Here is a 21,579-nt window from a genome sequence, read left to right as displayed (position 1 = left end):
TACTTCAGCTTCAACCACAATAATACACAAGCATACAATAGATACAAAATTAAGGTAAACCGCACCAAACTCGATTGCAGAAAATATGACTTCAGCAACAGAGTGGTCAATGCCTGGAATGCACTACCTGTCTCTGTGGTTTCATCCCAAAATCCCCAAAATTTTAACCTTACACTGGCTACTGTCAACCTCACCCTATTCTTAAGAGGTCTGTAAAGGGTGTGCATAAGAGCACCAGCATGCCTACCGTCCCTGTCCTAATGTTTCCTTTAACTGTATTCATTTTATATATTCAATTCATGCTTATATATATTATCTAATAAGTACTCGACAAATAAATAAATAAATCTTAAAATCACTATATTGAATTCCTAGTGTTATTACAAATACAAGTCATTAATATTATCATGCAAAAATGATAACACAATATATTGTGGCTGGACTTTGTATGCACAGCTTGTGTATACTGCAGAAGATCAACTAAGATTTGTCAAAATTACTGTGGTGCTATATTGATGCATAAGGCAACTGCATAAGGCAGTTTTGGGACCAAATGGTTCCATTTTAGTTTCAGTAAGAGAAGCATGATTGTGCTGCTAGTTATTGGAAAACAGACATGTTCAATTCTACTTTACTCAAAAACTATCCATTTGCTTCTGACACTTCTGAATCAGTTTCTGACTGAAACACCTCTGGTTTTGGATAAAGGGATGTAAACAAACCTTAGGTTTCTCTTAATCATTTCAATATAATTTACTGCTTATGTTGCAATCAAGGATATACCTAAACTTTTAGGTACAGCACAGTATCTTTTTGTGAAATATAATAATTATTTTAATTCTGAATTAAGCATTTCAAAGGTCTTTAAACTGCTGAAAGGAATAAAACACATTATCTCTAAAACTGCTCAGAAAATATTGCTTTTAAAAGAACTTCAGCTGTAAGTACAAGAATCTGGAAGTTCCTAATCAAGATTGTTTAATTTTTATTTACAATTGCTGTGTTGATTAAAAGTTGTGTAAATAAATGAAATTATAATGCCTGGTCTTCAAAATGCATTTTTAAAAAGGTTTTAAAAATCTCACAGGATCTCACAGAAAATGTGGAGTCATTCTAAAATATCTATATGGTTCATGAAATAATAATGTTAATCTGATTCCACAGGTTATTTTTTGGTGTATGAAAGTGTCTCAAACAATTGAAATTAGTATGCCTTGTTTTTTGGTTTCCTTCAGGCATATTACTAAAGTTAAGGAGTATATCATAAACAGATTATAAAACATGATTATAGCTAGGAGTTATAATACTTTGGTATCTTCAGATAGGATTTTATTCAGGAGTTCTTAGTTGCTGATAAAAGATTAGCAAACTGTAAAGTTTAGATGCACTAAATTAATTCTATTTCTGCAAATTAAAAATCCTTGGGACACAATAATTTTGGACAAATAACCACAAAATTGTTAAAGTCCAGAAATGAATTGCTTGTTTTTGTTTTGTAGGATGATGGCCTTCCAGAAAATGAGCATCAGTTGTCAGTAGCAGGGAAGATAAAAAAACATTTCAACACAGGCCCTAAGCCCAACAGCACAGCTGCTGGAGTTTCCGTTATAGCAGTAAGTATCTACAATGCATTTTTTTTCTCCGTATTTAGAAAATGATTATTATTTTTTGAGGACCCCTCCCCCATGTTCAATTAATGTATTTAGTTTTAATTGTAGTGAAAAACAGATATTCCATTATCCCATCACTGGGAAATCACACTTTTTAATTGCTTCATCCTAAACTGCTAGGCCGCATACATATTTCTTACAGAAAATCAGTCCTTATGAGGAGAAAAATTCAACACACATTCACTGAGATGAACATTTTTAAAGAACATTTCATGGGAAGAAAAAAATCACATCCCAATTATAAGCAATAAACACTTTGTAATGAACAAAATAAGCATATAAATGCAGAAATGCAGCCATTTTGGATATAGGTATGGCTGCCTACTTAATTTGGTTTGGCCATATTATCTGAATTGGCTCAATGCAGGTCACTACAAGTGCTCCCAGTTTTGCTATGCCACACAAGGCTAATCCATGCAGTGTTCTGTGTTTGAGAGGTTGGTACCTGCACTGTCAGCCCAGCTGAAGATTAAGGTATTAATTTGCCTAAAATTTCTTTGCCTGAGCTATTGTAGGATTTTCTCTAACTGTAGTGAAACTGTAATAGCCATAATGAATTCCATTTTTAAGGACACCAAATCATCATGGTATGATATAGATCAGGGGTGTCAAACTTGCGTTGTCACGTTGTTGTCACATGATATATCACAACTTTTTTTCCCCTTGCTAAAACAGGGTGGGCATGGCCAGTGCGTGACGCATCTGGCCCGTGGAGACAGACAGACAGACAGACAGACAGAATAATCATAAACATATCCTAGAGTGGAAATGGATAGAAATCAATCTATTGGTGTATTGTCTTTTATATTCTGGAATGCATTTAGATATATGCTCATGAATTTTATTCCATTTTAAATAGTTTTATTTTGCACACAATTTGACTAAGTGCTTCCTTCCAGGCAGAAGTTAAAGTGGCTTGAAATTTAAATAGTGTCAAATGTAATTCTTTCAACATGCTGCAGTTGTATAACAGGACATAGTATGGGAGATTATGAGACCTGTTTAACATATCATCTGTATATCATAGTGCAAATGGAAATGAACCAGGTTCACTTTGACCCTTTGCCAAGAATATATATTTAAAACATACATTTAATAGCAGTGAAATGATTAGTATTTGTTGATCACTCAGACGTATGCAGGATATATGATTCTACTAATAAATATAATGGTGTAGTCAATTTTTTTAATGTTCCCATCTTTTTTTCTTTAAGTCTGCCTACATTTTAAGCTTCCTTCCATAATTATGCCTCCCTGAACCATGCTCCAGACTGAAACATCATAATGATTCATTGAACACGCTCATTTACCGCATTAGACTGATCAGAGTTTCTTCCCTAGCTTCACTAAATTGTAGATGGTACAACCAGCAATTGTAGGTGGTACACTTTGGGTAGCTGTTGTATTACTCAAGTCAGCAGAAGTAAAACAAAAACAAAACAAAACCCACAACTCAGTTGGCAGAATTGGCAAATTCTCCTTACCATGGAAGATAATTTGTCATCTTTTTCTTAGATTTGGACTTTATTGTTCCTATTATGTTAATGGCATCATCTAACATACCGTCAATATTTTTTTTTTAATAGGGAAACCACCATAGCTTTCCCACAACTAAAACATCCCATTGTATGCATACTTCATATGAATTGCCAGGTATATGCTTAACTGTCCAGCTGAAACTCTTTTCAATTGGACTGCCAGCACGCTTGCCCTTGAGATGTACCGCTCAGTTCTTCTATTCTGCACTGTTTTTTCATAGTTCTTACAACTCTTCAGAATGCTTTGCTAGTCCCTTTTGCACCCATTTTTGCCTTCTTTATTGTGTTGACTTTTCTTTTTTAAATTTAATTTGCAAGATTTGCAGTAAAATTTATTGTTTTCTATAGCTCAAATATTATAAATAAGAAAAGGTATTCCATTGCAGCTTCAATCTGAGAATAAAAAATGCTATGAGAATAAAGAAATACACAGATCTTTGCATTGTGTTTAGCATTGTGTTATTTTGGCACCTTGTTAATTTGCTATTGGACTTAAATTATTCTATAGTTCCCCATCGCTTTGGTTCATTATAAATTTGAACAAAAACCCTGCAGTTCCATTTAACTATTTTTAAATGTTGCTGATATATTTTTGCTAGATAACACTCACAAACTACTTTCTTTCTTACTACTAATTTTCATCAACTTTACAACACAACATTAATAAAAAAAATAATATTTATTAGTGTTTCTAATCCAGTTCAAATGTACTGTTCTGTATGTACCCATATTTTGTAATGTTTAAAATGTTTCTATGTGGAATGGAGTCTATTATGTATGCTACCTTGTACCTCAACAAAAATGTCAGATAGCAATAGCAATAGCTATATACCCCTCTATAGTGCTTTAGAGCACTCACTGCTTGGTTTACAATGTCAGCATATTGCCCCAACAATCTACATTAGGTCCTCATTTTACAAATCTCGAAAAAATGGACAGCTGAGTCAACTTGAGCTGGTCAGGCTATGGGCAGAGTTAGCCTGCAATACTGAATTCTAACCACTATGCCACCATAGCTCTTAAAATGGGTATAAATGCAGTACAAGTAGTCCTTCAATTCGGACATTAATGGAACTATTATGATTATAAGCAGATGACCTTAAAGCAGTTCAGCTACATGACCAACCCAATGTACAACCTTTTGGGGATGGGCGTTAAGTGAACGCCACAGTCATTGAGCAAACTAATGGTTTTCTATGGGCCAGTCTTACCAAAACTCAAAAATAATTACCAGATTTTGGCAAAAATGTGGTCATATGATTTTGGGACACTTTAAAAGACTGTAAATGTAGGCCAGTTGCCAAACAATTGACATGAGATCATGTGACCACAGGGGGATGACTGATGGAACTTCAGAACCAGGGAAATGACTACTGTGGTGCTGTGGTGGCATAACGGTTAGAAATCAGTATTGCAGGCTAACTCTGCCCGAGGACTACTTATAATTAAGAACAACTTAATGCAGGAAGGAAATTAAATGTAGGATTGAAGCCTGAATATAGGCTTAGAAAGGGCATGCTAAATATATGAAATCTAAATACTGTCTTCTGTATCCACAAGGCTTCCCCATTTGCTTTAAATGTGATGAAGTGTTGTTCTTACAAATATAAGGTTTGCCATTCTATTTGTCACTCAAAAAATAATACAAAAATAAAGGATAAATTATTTAGCATACAACGTAACATCAACCAATATAAGAGGATATTTGTAGCTCAGAGGTGAATTGTGGCATCCTTGGTACTTTCTAGCCTGTAGAAGTTTCATTACCAAACAGATGATGTTATTCTAGTTTGATCATCAAACATCTACAAGAAAACCACCAAGTTCAGAGAGTGCCAAGGACCTGTAACATTATTCATTATAATATGAGATCTGGAACACTACAAGGATATTATATAAACATTATTAAAGCAGTTCAAAAGTTTACACTACAATCATTTAATTTTATTTACTGATCAAAAGCTTTCTCTTCTCCTGAAGTTCACTGAAAGTGAACTGGAGTGGGTGGGAAGGTCAATTCCTACTGCAAAGCTTCCATCTTCTTCATATTGGCTCTTTCATTGAAATGTCTTAGACAGAAATATAGGTAGCCTTATACTTAGATTCTTATATTTAAAGATTGCCTGTATCTACATTACTACATGTCTACACATTAAGAAGCCAAAGCTGCTTATGGAGTCCCAAAACACATACACCAGAGGTGGGTTTCAGCAGGTTCTGACCAGTTCTGGAGAACCGGTAGCAGAAATTTTGACAGGCTCCGCTCCCATCTATTCTCTGCTTCCCGAGTCCCAGCTGACTAGGAGGAAATGGGGAATTTGCAGTAATCTTCGCATGCCACGCCCATCAAGCCATGCCATACCCACCAAGCCACGCCTACAGAACCAGTAGTAAAAAATATTGAAACTCACCACTGACATACACTACATATTAGTATGCAGCACCATTCCCATCCTTAGTCTCATAACAAACTGCCCACTTTTTTCAATCAACCCAGCCTTTAAATGTGGCATTTTTAAAATCGGCTCCCCTTCCTGAAACCCCAAAATAAAAGTGAGCATACTTCTGACATTTTTAACATCGGCTATGAAATTGTATAGTAGCTGTTTAGAATCGCTTTTCTTTTACAGATTTTGTAGAAGTTCATTTTACCCAATTCCTCTTGATACTGGAAGAATGAAAGATTTTCAAAGAAAATTGTCTTTAAAAATTAAAGGCAGTTGATATTTTCATGAGTTTGGTGGCATATTCACATCTCTCTTCCATTCCCTCTGTCAGTTGTAGACATTTAAAGGGAAAATACAATGACAGACTTTGTTAAGTACTGTTGATGTTGATATTTAGGCACTTAACACTTCAGCTGCCATTTATGCAAATGCATATTAAATATTAATAGTTTTTTTTTCAAATTTTCTTGAACAAATGTGTTTCTGAACTTCCAGGTTTCAGATTCTTAAATGAAATTTTTCTCTGTGCCATGCCGTGTAACCAAAGCTAATATAATCTTTTCTCTGAGGTTATATTTTCAATAAATAGATAGAGACAGCAGCATCAGTAAACTATTTTCTTTACACTCTTTGATTAGACTGAAAAAATGCTTTAAAATAAGAAGTAATTGCTTCAATACTGCCAGGACTTTCTAGCAATTTGTCACTGGTTTCTCTGACTTTCAAACTAGTGACTTAACTGCTGCCTTGTGGTGTCTGTAGTTACTAAAGAGGAGAACTGGTAATTAGGGTTTAACAGATGCCTTGAAAGACTCATAGTGAAGTGGTATTGCCCTGCAGAGTTGATTAATAACATTTTCCTGTTTTGAAATTAATGAAAACAAATGAGCCTTTCTTTTTTTAAAAAATTAACAGGGATGTAGTATTGTATATTCGTGAGTTGCAGTCCAATTTATTTTCCTTATAGTGATTGGTTGCAGCATTATAATGGGTGACCTAAGATCCAATTATATATGTTGCTTTCAAGGAGACACAACAAAATCTAAGTTTGCTTTGAGTTTTTGAGTTTCCTTTTTTAATCTATGAAAGTAAATTATTGTTTGGGGCATGTAAGTACCATGTATTAATGAGAAGAAGAAAAAACAAATATAATGAAAATATATGACCTGCAATTATTAGAATAGTAAATACAATCCAGTTTATGGGATTTTACATGACTTCCATTTCCTTCTATTTTTATACCATGTATATCCTGTGGCATTTTTTAGTTACATTGATTACCAAGAGATAAATATGATTTGACTAGGGTTCCTCAGACATGGGTAGACTGATGGAGGCATGTAACCCTGATGTCTTTCAACTCACAGAGCTTAAGGCCAGCTGGGTTGCATATACCATTCTCAGAGTCTCTCTATATCCCTTTCTGCAGGCACCTAATACCAGGACCTAGACTGCTGCTAAAGCTACTGCACTGTATGTAGTCATTTAAAGTGCCAAGATCCATGAGTTCAATTCCCAGTAGAAGATTTGAATGCCATAGAATAACATCTGGCTCCCGCATCACAAAAATTCCAAAGACAATGAAACTAGTCATCTAGTGCTTGCCTCCTAATGGTTCATATATGTAAAAGTTGAAAATTTGCATTTATGCTTTAAATTCAACTACAATTAAACCCAAGTACAATAATTTTAAAAAGCCTTTGGACTAACTGGATGGATAGAATCTTCCTAGAACTAAAAGGCAAGGGGTACACGGACATAAGTCTAACCATAGTCGTCGTATTATAGAATGCAAGTGGGAGGATCTTAGAGACCATCTGTTCCCAAGTCCCCTCTAGTGCAGGAGTCCATTATTAAAGCAGTTCCCAGGAAGGAAATCCCTCCCTTCTCAAAGTAGTCTGTTCCACTAGTGAACAACTTTTACATTTATGACAGCTTATATCTCTGCTACCACATTTAATAAAAGAAAGTCTTGATTGCAATTTTAATTCTTTTTAGCTGAACCTTTCATCTATGTCTGAAAGTGAGGTAGACTAGAGTCACTGAACAACCTTAAAGTCAGTTTTATTAGAACATCTGTTGTAATACAAACTTGCAACTTTGAATATATGTCTCTTTCCCCCACCCCTTGTATTTTTGTCTGAATCAAAGGGTCATCTGACACATTTTTGTAAACCAAGCCATGTTTTATTAGATGATTGCCTTAGTAATGAATCTTTCTTCTGTCCTTCAAGTAACCTCCATAGTTATTACAGCCACTTAAAGAACGGTCAGTTAATTAAACATTTTCACCATAAATAACATAGCTATTTAAACATATATAAATCTTCATATATGTAGGTTAAATTTATACATATTTTTACATTAATTTAAAAGTCAATAAACATGCATAGTTCAATTATGGAAGTTGTTGCAATCAGATGTAATCATCACCAATGGGAATGCACTAATTCGTGAAAGATCTACCCATCAGTAGATCAATCCTGATGATCCTATCCAGAATCATAGAACTGTAAAATCAAGACTCTTCTGAATTGAGAAAAATTCAGTTTAGAACACATCTATGAACATTCTTTTAAAAAAAAATGTGGGCATGTATACAGACAGATCACACATTTGCCTACACATTTTCTCTATAGCCGTGGAATTTTTTTATGGTCTTGCAGTGAAGCATTGTGATAAAATGTGATCTGGATTCCCAGGATGCAGGAAGTTCATTTCAGAGGAACAAGAGTCAGAAAGTTAATAGTTCTCAGAATATGTGTTTTGTGGTGCAAGTAGTCTGCTTTAGTTTGGCAGGATTCCTCTTTATAGGTGAAGGACAATCAAGGAAACTGCTGAAAAGAATCTCAATATTTTTGTCTTGGGTTTTGGAGCCTGGCATCAATCTTACCAAACCAAAGCAGACAACTCTTAACTGTGCTGTCTTTTGCTTCTATGGAAATTGCACTGCCTCATGGAAATTCAGGCCACATTCCTTCACAAATACTAAGCTCAGGCTTGGGGATTGTAATTGTCCATGTTTCTGAGCTTCCTGATCTGGTCACTGTGACACACAGAATTTGGGATTTAGATGGACCTTTACCTGATCCACCATTTGTCTTTCCACGCATTATACATTAAGGTCTGCACAAATCAATAACTGCAATTAAAAACAAAAGCTATAATCATTGTGGATATCAATTAATCAGTGAATTGAATTGGTCCTAATAACACCCTTTAGCTAGTAAATTATACATTCAACCATGTGATCCTTTCTATCAGTAAAAGTAAGGGGGCTTAAGAGTTTTGCATTTTCAGAATAACTGCTCTTCAGACTTTTCATTCTTGAACCTTTGAGGGCTAGGAGACTCTGTTCACATAATTCCAATAGAATCCAAGAAAGTTTTCAAAAGTTGAGGTTCAGCTTAATACTCAGTGAGCATCTTTCCTATCACAAGTCCCTTCAGATAAACCTTTTGAGTACTTGGAAACTGTCCATCTGCTCCCCTGCTCCTTCTATCATAAAGGGAAATGTCTTTACCTTAAGTACATTAAAAAATAGATACATTATGTTGTCAGCACTTGAGTCTATTAGACTGATGCAATTGCCAGCAACAAAATATAATGCTGGAGTAGTTGGAGAAGGCATTTCCCCTTCCTCTTATTTTGCAATAAAAAGTTAGTAGGAAATTCACAGAATCTATGATGTAAGCTGAATAAAAGTAGAAGACTGGGTGTGTCTGTCTGTTTCCCTCTCTCTCTCTCTCTCTCTCTCTCTCTCTCTCTCTCTCTCTCTCTCCTTTCTTTCTTTCCTTCTCTGTTTCTCTTTCACACACAGAAACACATGTTCTGCTGGGGTTACCATGATCTCAGATGATCCATTGTCCAAAAGGACTCTACAGTTGTGATGGAACAAATGTGTCTTACTCTTCTTTTTTGGCAAGATACCTTACACTGGATTCAACTCAAAAGCAGAGAGCTTATATGTGTGAGCTGTCCCAATTCTGCAGCCTTAAATGGCTTGTGAATTGCACTTTTCATGGGCACCTGAATCTGATTTGAGCAAATAATTTATTTGGGTTTTTTTTTTTACTTTCCACTATGAGTTATTTATAATTTAATTAGTGTTATGATTTTGAGAACTTAAAATGCTGCATTAAAAAAAGGGATGCAAAATATCTAAGCCAATATTTTTTCTCCACTCAAGTACTTAGAGTTTAATAAAACATTTTGTTTTGAAATTCCTAGACATTGGCTGTTAAATGTTATTAATGCATTTGCCCTCATACAACAATAGATGGCAGCAGTAGATCTTGGATATAGTACTAGATACAATATAAGGCCTTCATCATTTTAGCTGGAAGTCTTCAATAATTTGGGGTGTTTTAAAGTATCCTACATAAGAAAAAAGTTGATGAAAGAAAATAAACATTTTTTTAAATGATCTGGATTCAAAGTCAGGATGCAGACTGCAACAACTAAATAACTGATTTTTTGGAGCTGTTTCAGACTGCCCCTTGTAATTTAAATTGTAAACTTCTGGCCTTATGTCACTCTAACAAAGCAAACAGAAACACAAAAGGGATATATCTTTGTTCTCTTTTCTGCATGCGTATGTAAATGCTAAAGCATTTTCAAATACTAAAATGTATAATATGCCTTGTTCCCCTTTCTGAAAAAGTACCTGCACTAAAATAGCTTTGAATTACTTATGTGGTGCCCTGCTACACACAATGGAAAATATTGTTTAATAAAGAATAAAATCACCCTTTTATTACTATATCAGATATGAAATTAAATGAAATAGTTTCTTTTTCCTTCAATTTCAAAAAAACATGCTCCTTCCAAATTAATAAATTAAGACTGTACTTTGAACTCTGATACAAAGGTTTAATAATGCAAACTTATATGTTTTTAAGATTAAATTGTAGACTATAATAATACAGTTACCTAGGATTTTCCTTTGTATCCCAGATCAAAGTTTCCTTTTGTAACCAGTAACAGAGATTGGTGGGAATGTCAAAATGTTATATTTTCATATTTATACATTTTCATCAATATAAAGTGGTTTTGATCTGTGAAAATCTAATCTATTTGGTTATAGAGATGGCTATTATGAGTGATAAAAAAAACAAAATATACTGAAAACAAAACTGTTCACAAAATTTTTATTATAAAATGGGAAAACCTTATGTGATGCCTTATACAGCCCTATTTTGTTTATTTTCAAACCGATGACTGTTACAAGTGGAAACAATTACTATGTAGTAATTAATAAACAAGATACTAATTTAACCAGATAAATTATTTGGTCTAGGATCTTCTTCATTATTAGTTTTTTTTGTTTTGTTTTGTTTTGTTTTGTTTTCCCATTTCTAGTACGTAGTTTTTATTTTATTTTTAAAATGTTAGAGTACTACCTTGTGAAACTGGAAAATAAATATGCACTAATAAATAAGGAACAGTTTTGGTCTGGAGGTCTTAATTCTCTAGCACAATATCGATCCACTGAGTTGCCCATTTCTCTCTGCTCAGCTGGACCACGGGTTTACCATCAAGAGATCAGGGTCTTTGGACTACTACCAACAACCAGGAATGTATTGGATAAGGTATGAGATGGTACAGCTCCAACAGTCAGTGTTTCCATGGCAACGTGCTGGCAGTCTCCATTAACCAGTTACTTCAGTGAATAAACATGTTTTTTTTATTTGTTACCCAGTCCATATGCTGCTTTATCAGTTTCATTTGAATCTTGATTGAGATGCCACACCCCTCATTCCCTTTCTTCACCCATTCTTCACACTGACATTGCAAGCTTTTTCTTCATTGCACATGCTCAGTATCCAGTGCTCCCTATAGTTAAAAGGACAGTGTATACAGAAAAACGAAATGTTCACGCAATATTTTATTTTATGTTAACAGTTTTTAAGGCATGTAATATCCTGTGCTCTTTCTTTTTCTACCTATGAAATGGCAACAGGATATCAATACATCCAGATCTACATTTATATTTGTTTTTTTCTCTCTGAGATACAAAATTATATACTGTCATTTTAAATTTCCCCTTCCCAACCACAATCCTTATCTTAGAATGAACAATGCATTGACATAACATAGTATTGAGAAGCTGTTCAGTGAAATATAATGCATTGTATGTGCTCTGGTTAGCTTGTGTTTCCAAAGTATGCACATTTTTGTTACTTCGTTTTTAAAAGAAGTGGATAAAAAGGATATTGCATGAATCGTACCTCTCTTTATAGTATATCACCTTTTATTATGTAGTAGGATTGTGACTAAGAATTCCCGTTCAGTTGAAAGTAGGTGTTATCTGCAATGATGCATAATTTTTGCTACAAAGATGAATATAGTATCTAAAATTCCCAATTTAAATGTCTATGATATTTATTGATGTTCAGTTTTTACACATTTTGTTAACTTTATAAAGATGGGTTTTTGTAACTTTTAAAAAGGATGAACTAAATATTGACAAATATTTTTATATTCAAGGAATTGCTTTCAGTGCTGTGGAAGGTTTGTCCAGATTGTGCAGATCTAACCTTTATTAATATAATTGTGGCAGTAGTCAATGCAAGCATTTACAGTAAATTAAATATTGCCTCTACATATTTTACTTAAAATATCTGGATTAGGTTGCAATGAATTACCTTTGGAAAAATTTACATTTCTTGTGTCCAGAAGTTGATCTTTATAGGAAGAAAAATTTTTGATGGATGCCTTCTTGAAATATATATTCAGTTTCTATTCTGTCAGTATTCAAGGTCATATCTATATGTCAGGATATTTTAAATCTTTAATCAGCATTTATCTAATTGGATGTATTAAAAATTGGTAATGCACACTTGCTTGGAAATACACTTACTGTATTTGTGGTAAGTATGGTTTCAACTTTTACTTTACTACTTCATACACACATATAAATTGAGCATGAGTTGCATACTACTAAGTATATCACAGTTTTATGTAAAGAATAAATTGGGATAACAGTTTTATATCAGAAGAAATATTTAAGTGTGACTTCACACAGACCCACAACACAATATGTTGGTTGGAAATGTTTTATTCCATCTACTAACTAAAATTCTCTACTTAGAACATTGTGTATTTAAAATGCAAAAAGATACATAATCATAATGTTAGAAAATATTATTTGGAGTGGTTTTCAAATGCTTCACTTCTCATTCAAGAAGCTTCTTCAGCTCTGTTTTTTCCCACCATCCAGTCAAAGTTGAAGAAACTTCTTGGATGAGAAGCAAAACATCTTCAAAAAGGCAAAACGAGAAAGTTCAGTTGCCTCCTGAAAAAGCACCTTTGGGACAGCAGAAATAATGTTACACTGGGAGTTATCCTTTTTATGAAGCATAATTCCCCAGCCAGCATGATCTTTTTTAACATATTTAACATATAAATGATCATTTAACTTGGATAGTCTAGTATTTTCATTTTGGAGGGGGAATATATTAGAAATGAGTGCATACTTTTAAAAAACTGTTCTTGCAAGTGTATTTTCATTGATACCATCAAATGTCTAATAATAATGTAAGGGAATCTATAGATTTTGTCCATTATATAACAGCATTTTGATTGATTAATTTATAATGGAAGAATTATCATATGTCTAGTAGATGGTATAATCATAATAAGATTATGAAGATATTATGTTGAGCTTCAACCTTTGAAGCTAAAGTGTTTTTGTCAAATCACTGTCCTTAAATTCCCTATTTGAAAGATATGAATATGGTGAAATGAAATGGAAGAAAATCTTAGCTTTATATCCTGCCAGAATTTAAATGGGAACATTGCTTCTTTCAAAAAAAAACCAAAAAAAACACAATGGTGAGAAAACTGTCATTCTGTTTTATACTGATAGAGACAATGTTTGGAACTTAACATTAGTAGAATGACATTATATAGATTTGAGTGTGGAAGTTTTATGAACCCATCTTTGTCTATGGTATTATATACAGTATCTTCTATTTTAATTAATTAATTGATCAATTAATTATTATATCAATCAACTAATTAATTGACATAAGCAAGATCTATTATCTTGCTTATGTCATTATGATCTCACATACTGATGGAATTTGGAATAAAGTGGTACCTTGGCACTTATCATTAATTGGTTTCAGGAGGCACGATGAGTACTAAAAACAAGTACTAAACAAACCACATAACTTACCATATGACCCTTTGTTTCAGACAGGAAGGACTTCCTGTCTGTCCCTTTTCCTATGTCAGCAACCTTCCCATCATGGCTGACTTCCTGTCTGCCCTCTGCTTCCTTTTGCAATGACTTCCCTGGCATGGCCGACTTTTTGTCTGTTCTCCACAGGCATCCCCTTCTTCCTTTTGCAGCACATTAAGTACCAAACAAATGAGTACCGGGGCAATGTTTTTGTGTCAAAATGTATCAAGTGCCAAATTCAATGAGTTTTAAAGCAGTCGACTATTGAGATACCACTATAGGTCATTTAGTATTAATTGGTATGGAAATATACGTGGAGTAAAAAAAGGTATTTATTTATTAGATGTATTATAGCCTCCCTACTCCAAAAGACTCTAGGAGGCTATTATTCATTTGTTAGTTAGATTTATTTCCTGCCTTTTACTGAGGAGTTTGATTATTTTTACACTTGAAGACAGGGCTTTATAGTTTAACAACAATGTAACAAATTGTGCTTGATCCTAATTAGCCAGTGCAAATCTTTCTAAAATAATAATAATAATAATAATAATAATAATAATAATATTTTAATTTGTATACCGCCCTTCTCCCGAAGGACTCAGGGCGGTGAACAGGCAGATAAAATATAAATACACACGATAATTTAAAAACAACCCTTAAAAAACTAATTTAAATGCCCAAAACGATTAAAAAACATACTCCCCTATAAAATAACACAATTTTAAAAACCCATCCAATAAAAATAAAAATCAGGCTAGTCCAGCCATATGAAATAAATAAGTTTTAAGTTCGCGGCGAAAGGTCCTAAGGTCAGGTAATTGTCGAAGTCCGAGGGGAAGTTCGTTCCACAGGGTCGGAGCTCCCACCCAGAAGGCCCTCCCCTGGGGCCGCCAGTCGACACTGTTTGGCTGACGGCACCCTGAGGAGTCCTCTCTGTGGGAGCGCATCGACGATGGGAGATAGAAGCCGGCAGTAGGCGGTCCCGTAGATAGCCCGGTCCTAAGCCATGGAGCGCTTTAAAGGTGGTAACCAATACCTTGAAGCGCACCCGGAAAACAACAGGTAGCCAGTGCAGTCTGCGCAGGATAGGTGTTATGTGGGAGCTCCGAGACGCTCCCTCAATAACCTGCGCAGCCGCGTTCTGAACTAGCTGAAGTCTCCGGGTGCTCTTCAAGGGGAGCCCCATGTAGAGAGCATTGCAGTAGTCCAGGCGAGAGGTAACAAGGGCATGAGTGACTGTGCATAAGGCATCCCGGTCCAGGAAGGGGCGCAACTGGCGGATCAGGCGAACCTGATAAAATGCTCTCCTGGAGATGGTCGCCAAATGGTCTTCAAAGGACAACCGGCCATCCAGGAGCACGCCCAAGTTGCGTACCTTCTCCATCGGGCCAATGATTCACCCCGACAGACAGCCGCATCTGCAGCTGACTGTACCGAGGTGCCGGCATCCACAGCCACTCCGTCTTGGAGGATTAAGTTTGAGCCTGTTCCTCCCCATCCAGACCCGTCGGCTTCCAGACACCGGGACAACACTTGACAGCTTCACTGGGGTGGCCGGGGTGGAAAAGTACAGCTGAGTGTCATCAGCGTACAGTTGGTATCTCACCCCAAAGCCACTGATGATCTCACCCAGCGGCTTCATATAGATGTTGAACAGGAGGGTGAGAGAATCGACCCTGCGGCACCCACATGAGGCACCTTGAGTCGATCTCTGCCCCCTGTCAACACCGTCTGCGTCCGATCAGAGGTAGGAGGAGAACCACCGATAAGCGGTGCCTCCACTCCCAACCCCTCCAACCAGCGCAGCAGGATACCATGGTCGATGGTATCAAAAGCCGCTGAGAGGTCTAATAGGACCAGGGCAGAGGAATAACCCCTATCCCTGGCCTCCAGAGATCATCCACCAGCGACCAAAGCTGTCTCCGTACTGTATCCGGGCCGGAAGCCGGACTGGAACGGGTCTAGATAGACAGCTTCATCCAGGTACTGGGGTAGCTGACATGCCACCACACTCTCTACAACCTTCGCCGTAAAGCGAAGATTGGAGACTGGCCGGTAGTTCCCTAAAACAGCTGGGTCCAGGGAAGGCTTCTTGAGGAGGGGTCTCACCACAGCCTCTTTCAAGGCCGCGGGAAAGACCCCCTCCCGCAGAGAAGCATTTGTAATCCCCTGGAGCCAGCCTCGTGTCACCTCCTGAGTAGCCAGTACTAACCAGGAGGGGCACGGATCCAGTAAACATGTGGTGGCGTTCAGCCTGCCCAGCAACCTGTCCATGTCCTCGGGAGTCACAGGATCAAAATCATCCCAAACCACCTCAACAAGACGGGCCTCGGAACCCTCGCCCGGATCTACCCAATTTTGATCCAATCCGTCCCGAAGCTGAACGATTTTGTCGTATAGATAACCGTTAAACTCCTCGGCACGCCCTTGTAGGGGGTCCTCCCGCCCCTCCTGTTGGAGGAGCGAGCGGGTCACCCGAAACAGGGCGGCCGGGCGGTTATCTGCCGACGCAATGAGGGAGGAAACGTAGGAACGCTTCGCAACCCTCATTGCCACTAGGTAGGTCCTACTATAGGACCTAACTAGTGTCCGGTCAGCCTCAGAGCGGCTGGATCTCCAGGCACTCTCTAGGCGTCTTCTCCGGCGCTTCATCTCCCTCAGCTCCTCGGAGAACCAAGGAGCTGGTTGAGACCGACGCCGGGTCAGAGGCCGCAAAGGCACGACACGGTCCAAAGCTCCAGCCGCGCCCGCTCCCAGGCCGCAACTAGCTCTTCAGTCGTGGGACAGGTGTTCGGGAAACGGCCCAAGCTCCGTCAGGAACCTCTCCGGGTCCATCAGGCGCCTGGGACGGAACCAACGCATTGGTTCCGTCTCCCTGCGATGGTGGGTAGCGGTCAGAAAGTCTAGACGAAGGAGAAAATGATCTGACCATGACAAAGGTTCCACAACTAAATCATTTAAAACCAGATCATTAAACCACTGGCCAGAGATAAAAATCAGGTCTAGGGTACCTCCCCCGACGTGGGTAGGGCCGTCAATTAACTGAATCAGGTCCATGGCGCACATGGAAGCCATGAACTCCTGAGCTGTCGAGGATGCTACGCCGGCTGATGGCAAATTGAAATCCCCCATGACCAGCAGTCTGGGGGTCTCAACTGCCAACCCAGCCAGCAACTCCAGCAGCTCAGGCAGGGCTGTAGTCACGCAGCAAGGAGCCAGGTACGTGATCAACAAGCCCACCTGAGTTCTACGACCCCACTTCACGAAGAGGATTCACACCCAGCTATCTGAGGCACAGTGGTCTCCTCGGCTCCAGACTCTCCTTGATGATAACCGCCACCCTCCACCCCTACCCTGGGCCTCGGCTGATGGAATGCTCGGAAGCCTGGTGGGCACATCTCCACTAGGGGAACCCCCTTCGGTGCCCAACCAGGTCTCCGTAACGCCCATAACGTCCGCGGTCCCTTCCTGAATAAGATCTGAAATCAGGGGGGCTTTATTAACCGCGGACCTGGCATTACATAACATCAGCCGGAGGCCCAGGTCCCGATTATCCTGGCCACTCGGGTCACGGGAAATTTCTGGGGGGCCGGAGCACGCAATCGCTCGTAAACAGCGAGGGCGAGCCCCCGAAACCTGATGTGGCCCCCCCCTTCCGTCATATCTGCCTCTCCCACTTACCGTAGTAATAGCTCGACCCTGACAAACTGGAACGACACCCCTCGCCATAACCCCAGGACCTATTAAGTTACCGCCGCGAACACATGGTGGACCTAGCCCCTTCCCAGAATAATTTATTCTGTTTATTCTGGAAGTCTTACCTCGACCAAGTAAAAAAAGAAAGTCAAATGCAGTTTATGGTGTCTATAGGAATATTTTCTCAATAACGGAACAGCTTTTCTACTATCTTCTTCAAGACCTGGGATTTATTAGTGGTCATATCTAGTAATGACCAGATTTCATCCTGTTTATTATTTTCAAGAATAGCCGAAGTCAGTTAGATGCTGGAGAACATCAATAGAAAGTTCTTAGTTGTCTTTGTAAACATTTCCATATGAATTGTTACTTGGAATTGTTAGTTCTCTATTTTTTCTTGAAACACACAGCAATTCTGTGGAAAGATAAATAAAATTGTTTAGCATGTTGGGTCTTTTAGTACATGTTTATGTACTATTAGTACATGTTTATGTACTATTTTCATAGGAAAATATGCCTAGATTCATTTAGGGTTTAATCTAAACTAGTGTCACAAATGGCATGCATAGCCTAGTTCCAATCATACCCATTAGGTCACCTGACAGGATAGGTAATTAAATCTAGTCTTCCTTGCCTCAGTTTCTATCCAAGTTAATAATTAGTTTTTCTACCATCTTGACAAGGATGTATGAGGCCATTTAAGTTGTTAAATATATTCATGGATAATCATATAAGGATTACTCTTGATGACATTGAAGGTACACTCACTGAAGAATAAGAATAGGACTGTACTTTTATATGTATTTATATGGCACTAGGTTGGTGGCTGAGAACTTGAATACTGTATTTTACAGAAAATACTAACTAGTATAGTTCAATGAAGACGTCATTGATGAATCAAAGACCAATAAGGTTGTACTTAACAGGAAATGTAATTTATTCATAAATTATGGAAAAACTAGAGCAAGTAAATGAATTTGTATTGTAGAATGATATGTATTTTGGTAGAATGTAGAAAAAAAAATGTTGGAACATCCAGATACTTGAAGAAAAAACACATATTTCAATTACATGAATTGTTGCATGGACCAAATGCTGGTTGATAGAAGCAAAAATGACTATAAATAAGATGCTGTGTTATTGTGCAGAAGTGAGAGTTAGATACATCAGAATAAACATTGGATATCATCAGAATGGGGTACCTAAGTCTGTGAGTTGAAAAATACAAAAATAAGGTTAAACTTGCTAAATGAATGCAGATTGAAAACAAATATGAATTATTAGTATAAAATAAGAATATTGAAGTATAATTGTGAAATAAGACAGAATGAATGAAAATAAAGTTGCAAAACAAATATAAGTAGAAAGAGTGAATAAGTCTTAGGAAAGAGAAAAAGTTAAAAAAAAATCCGTCAAACTAAATGAGAAATTTCAAGATAAATGGCAGCATATGGTGTATGGACATCTTGGAAACAAGTATGATTTGCAAAGATAGAAAGATAGGGGGCAGATCTGAAGTTTATATATCCACTTCAATAGCTGTCACTTCCATGGAAGCCTGCCACATATGTGATTGGTCAATACAGGATCAACCTTCAACTTAGTTTATTAAGATTTATACAGGAATAAATAACCTTTTAAGCTAATAGTGCCAAAGGAAATTTGTAATTGCTCCACACTTTCTCTTCTAACATCTCCCAACACATCATATACAACTTCATATTCTCTACCATCCCAACCTTTGTCTTAGAAAGCAGAAAACTCCTCCTTGTTATAAGTCAAAATAATGCTAAAGAGAGTCCAGGGTATTTTTTGCTAACATATTAGTACTAATGTACTAATTAAGCTACTCCTGCATTATGGATGTGTTACAAACCATGATTTTGCTATAGTTCTCATGTGTAGGTTCCTTGTTGAACTAGATAGCTAGAAAAGCAAAGAGTTGAATTAGACATAAGAGACAAAAAATTTTGATTTAAATAATATGAACCCCAATCACACGGAAATATGAGAATTAATTCATCCTTAAAATCAAAACAAAAGTTGCTTATCCTTGCACCAGGAGAGTGTTATTCTGGATTGTAGTGGAGATTTTAATTTAGACTTTCCTGCCGAAAGAAAGAATTTTTCCTGAATCTGGGATTAATATAAAAATGATGTGATGTGAGTCAATCTTTAAATGAACTCCTTTTGTGCACAGAAATATTTTAAATGCAAATCTGTATGTCATAGAATAATAATGTATGCCATTCTCTCCATTTGTTACAGGGAATTATATACTGTAAATTCTATCTCTGTAATGTGTATATGATTCCAAATGTCTTCTGCTTTCTATTAAAATATAATCATAAAGTTGGTTTTAAAGCACAACTTTGAAAACCGTTTAGGTCTTTTCAAGGGCCAACTGTAAACAAAGAACTTTTGGCAAATGATAGCAGTTGGAGTTTAGTATTGTCTTCCCACTCCCCACCCCCAAGATCCAAAGATGAACTTTTATTGCCACTTTCTATCAGTACTTTAAATATTCTAATTATAAAACTATTAGTGGAACAATTTAGCTTAACTGAATCCATTTGCTTTATAAACTTTGTCCATCTTCTGCTTTTATTACATTTTGGGACCTTGATTGCCTTATTTTAAAACATAGACTGCTATCCGTTAATTCAATAGATTTAGTTTTAATCTCATTCTCAAAAATGCTCAGGGTATAACTGTGTTTCTGAGTCACTGTATAACTGGTAGTTTTTCAACAAAAAACAACTGTGAATGTCTCAGGAAGAACTGATATATCTTTCGAAGTATAATAAATTCTTATTCATATCAGCCCATCATAATAGTCTTTCCAACATCTCTGACAACACTTAGCTTTATTGGGTTTTTCCAGTAGTTTTGGTTTACTATAGTGAGTATTTATAGTTTAGAGGCTAACTCTCAGGCCCATTTCCAGGAACTGCAGGAAATTTACATAATGTTTAAAGACATCCCAAACTAACAAAATTTGGACTGACTTTGAAAATTAAAAACATGCTTATTAGATCCGTTACATCAAGTTATTAAATAATTACTTGAATTTCTGTATGCATAGTTTCCAAAAGTCTCTCTGTGTTTATGTCTAAATAGGAACTAGATAGTGATGAGGAGAATCTAGCTGGAATGATCTAGAAAATGAGTACTAAATCTATCGCCCAAGAAATTCCAGCTCACAATGGTGGCAATTTAATTCACACTGAAAAATGGCCAATATGATCTCAAGAGAATGGGAAGAGTAGTTTGTTTGGCTGGAAAAGGTATAAAAAGAGCAATAGGATCTAAAGCTGATGTAAAGAAGGAATATATGTTTTATGTCAATGTATGTTATGTATTATTGTTCTCTTTTGTAATTTTTTTTTAAAGAGCAATAGGAAAGCTTAGTGCAGACTTGTGGGAAGTAGAAATGGTCTGTGTGTTTTTGTAGTGTATGAGCAAGTGCCTGAGTTAAAGGGAAAGAAGAAGAATAGAAGAAAGAAGAATAGTGAGTAGGGAAGACATGAAGTGAGAGAAAGAGTAAGCATGTTGAGAATACCTCTCTGTTGTCAGATTGTTCTATCAAAATCCAATATTGTAGCAGTGTATCTTGATGGATACTTTCACTATTTTGAACATTGACAAATATTTACTTCTCTCATTTGATTAAGTTGCATTGAATTTCTATTCAGAACTGAGACCTCATTTGAAAAAGCAGGTTAGACTGCATTTTGTCTGAAACCTGAACCCATTATTCAAAAAAAAAATTAATAGCTTCCAGAAGTCTTAACATATGGCATCCATACAGAGACATGCACTCATACTGTACATGCTTGATGAGATCACACTGCCTCTTTATAGGTTGGATTATGCACTTTGATATGAATTGAGTCATGTAATGGATTAAAGCTTGCAAAACTAGCCAAACCTGGTGGTTGTGGAGGGTGGGGTTGGGTTAATTTGACCTGGGTTGAGGTTTGCTTTGAAAAAGAGGAAAAAATGAGAGTCAGATCTGCTATTTCATGCACAGCCTAATC

General features: G+C 36.8%; 1 protein-coding gene across 2 annotated transcripts in view; it reads left to right on the top strand.

Annotated features, from left to right (window-relative positions):
- Positions 1-21,579, top strand: part of DCLK1 (doublecortin like kinase 1) — a 187,690-nt gene that overhangs the window by 164,509 nt on the left and 1,602 nt on the right. The window contains exons 16-17 of one of the 2 annotated variants that reach the window (XM_058184773.1): positions 1,500-1,613; positions 11,173-11,246. In XM_058184773.1, the coding sequence (XP_058040756.1) occupies positions 1,500-1,613; positions 11,173-11,246 (188 nt within the window). The remainder of the gene's footprint in view (positions 1-1,499; positions 1,614-11,172; positions 11,247-21,579) is intronic. The other variant, XM_058184772.1, reaches the window with a different exon arrangement.

Source organism: Ahaetulla prasina, chromosome 5 (assembly GCF_028640845.1).
Source record: "Ahaetulla prasina isolate Xishuangbanna chromosome 5, ASM2864084v1, whole genome shotgun sequence".
In the NCBI taxonomy this organism is placed as follows: domain Eukaryota; kingdom Metazoa; phylum Chordata; class Lepidosauria; order Squamata; family Colubridae; genus Ahaetulla; species Ahaetulla prasina.
The sequence above is the reverse complement of the archived record's forward strand: the minus strand, read 5'-3'. Positions and strand labels throughout refer to the sequence as shown.